At 26.2% G+C, this 1,681-nt stretch overlaps 2 protein-coding genes across 2 annotated transcripts; one reads left to right on the top strand and one right to left on the bottom strand.

Moving 5' to 3' along the window:
- Window positions 1–443: 443 nt before the first annotated feature.
- TRIADDRAFT_62885 (uncharacterized protein) lies at window positions 444–1,144 on the bottom strand (the record flags this gene model as incomplete). The annotated part of the gene is made up of 1 exon (XM_002118859.1): window positions 444–1,144. A coding segment is annotated over one exon (699 nt), but the record flags the coding sequence as incomplete, so codon positions are not given.
- A 148-nt stretch (window positions 1,145–1,292) lies between these two features.
- Window positions 1,293–1,679, top strand: TRIADDRAFT_34912 (uncharacterized protein; the record flags this gene model as incomplete). The annotated part of the gene is made up of 1 exon (XM_002118860.1): window positions 1,293–1,679. A coding segment is annotated over one exon (387 nt), but the record flags the coding sequence as incomplete, so codon positions are not given.
- Between the last annotated feature and the right edge of the window lie 2 nt (window positions 1,680–1,681).

Genomic DNA, 1,681 nt, shown 5'->3' with positions numbered 1-1,681 from the left:
AGTTTTACATCAAAGAAAAATCAACCTATCATGCGCAAGTCTAGAGACCCCACAAAAGTGCAAGTAGAAATAAAGTCGAGTTTTGGAAAGATGCCTATTATTTCAAAAACCTCAATAAATACACAGCAAGAATCTAAGGAGAATTTTAGAAAGAAAATTTTAGAAAAAGCTGACCAAATATATGAAAAAATACACACAAAAGTAGCATAATTTTTCTAAATCACTTCTTTTTTAAAAATGCCATTTTTGGCATAGGTTAGAGTTTTGTCAAAAGTCCAGCTGTAAGGGGCGTGGTGATCCAGAATTGTTGCTAATTTTACGTTTGTTAAAATATTACTGGATTGCCACATAAATCAAAGATTTATTCGCAATGACAAATCTCTAGAGCTGGATTACCACACTCACTACTTTTGCTCGCATTGACTATATCGTTGTTCCTAAGATTAAGTGATATATTGGGTTATTTTTTCTAATACTTTTTCAGAATTTATATCCCATATTCCATAATTTATTTGGCTATTGGTAATATTTAAATGTTGTAAATAATGTAAGTTAAATGCAAATATAACATTAGCAAGGTGCTTATCAAATAAGCCATTGTAGTTTATCTCATACCCAAGCTTTTTTAATTTTTTTTGTAATAGTTCAATATTTTGTCCTTTATCACCTAACTTAAAAATAATTTTATTATTATCTCTTTTTTCTATTTCATGATATATACCATGGCCAAGTATATTTAAAAATTTCCAATCAAATGCAATGCCAGGATCAATTTTTCTTAAATTTTTAGCTGTTATATCACTATGGCCAATTATATTTTTATCTTGGATTTTAGGATACATTTTTTTTAATTCACAAATTAATTTTGCAAGAGCAAAGTATATATTATTAGAAAAAGTATTTATATTTAATACTTGAACCTTATTATTTAAAAATTTAAGTTTCATACCTTTATTAACAATTTCAATGCCGATAGAATATTGATTAATATCATTTTTCCCACTCCAAAAACTTTCTCCTGCATGCCAAGCTTTAAATTCTAAAGGTACTAACTGGTGTATATCTCCTTTTTCACTAATTAAGAAATGGCTACTAACTTTGTCAGATTTAGTTAATATATTATATGAATCTTTAAATCCTAATTCTGTATAGTGAATAATAATTGTATTAATTTCACTACCAAATTTTCTTTTAGAATAATTTGAGTATTTTGTATTAAGCTTTATTTTATGATACATTGAAAAAAATATGTGTTTGTTAAAATTTCTGTGATTAAAAAATTTAATTTAATAAAAAATCTTATTATTGTTTTTATTTTAGGTATAAGCAGTGGTTTACCATTAGTTATTACAGGTTCAATTCTTAAAGCATTGTTATTTGACTATAGCATAGATTTTAAAACAATAGGAGTGCTAGGGTTAGTTACAACCCCATATTCTTTCAAATTTCTTTGGTCACCATTGATTGATTACTTAAAAATTCCATTTCTAAGTAGACAGCTTGGTCATAGAAAATCATGGATATTGGTATCTCAAGTTTTTTTAATAACTTTAATTATATTATTTGGTAAGATAAATCCTCAAACTAATATGTTATGGTTTGCTATATGTGGGTTTTTTCTTGCATTTTTCTCAGCAACTCAAGATATTTGTATTGATGCTTATAGGATTAAAATATGAAT

The sequence above is a fragment of the Trichoplax adhaerens genome, genomic scaffold (assembly GCF_000150275.1).
Source record: "Trichoplax adhaerens TRIADscaffold_1939 genomic scaffold, whole genome shotgun sequence".
Lineage (NCBI taxonomy): Eukaryota > Metazoa > Placozoa > Uniplacotomia > Trichoplacea > Trichoplacidae > Trichoplax > Trichoplax adhaerens.
This window is presented reverse-complemented; position numbering and strand designations above follow the sequence as displayed.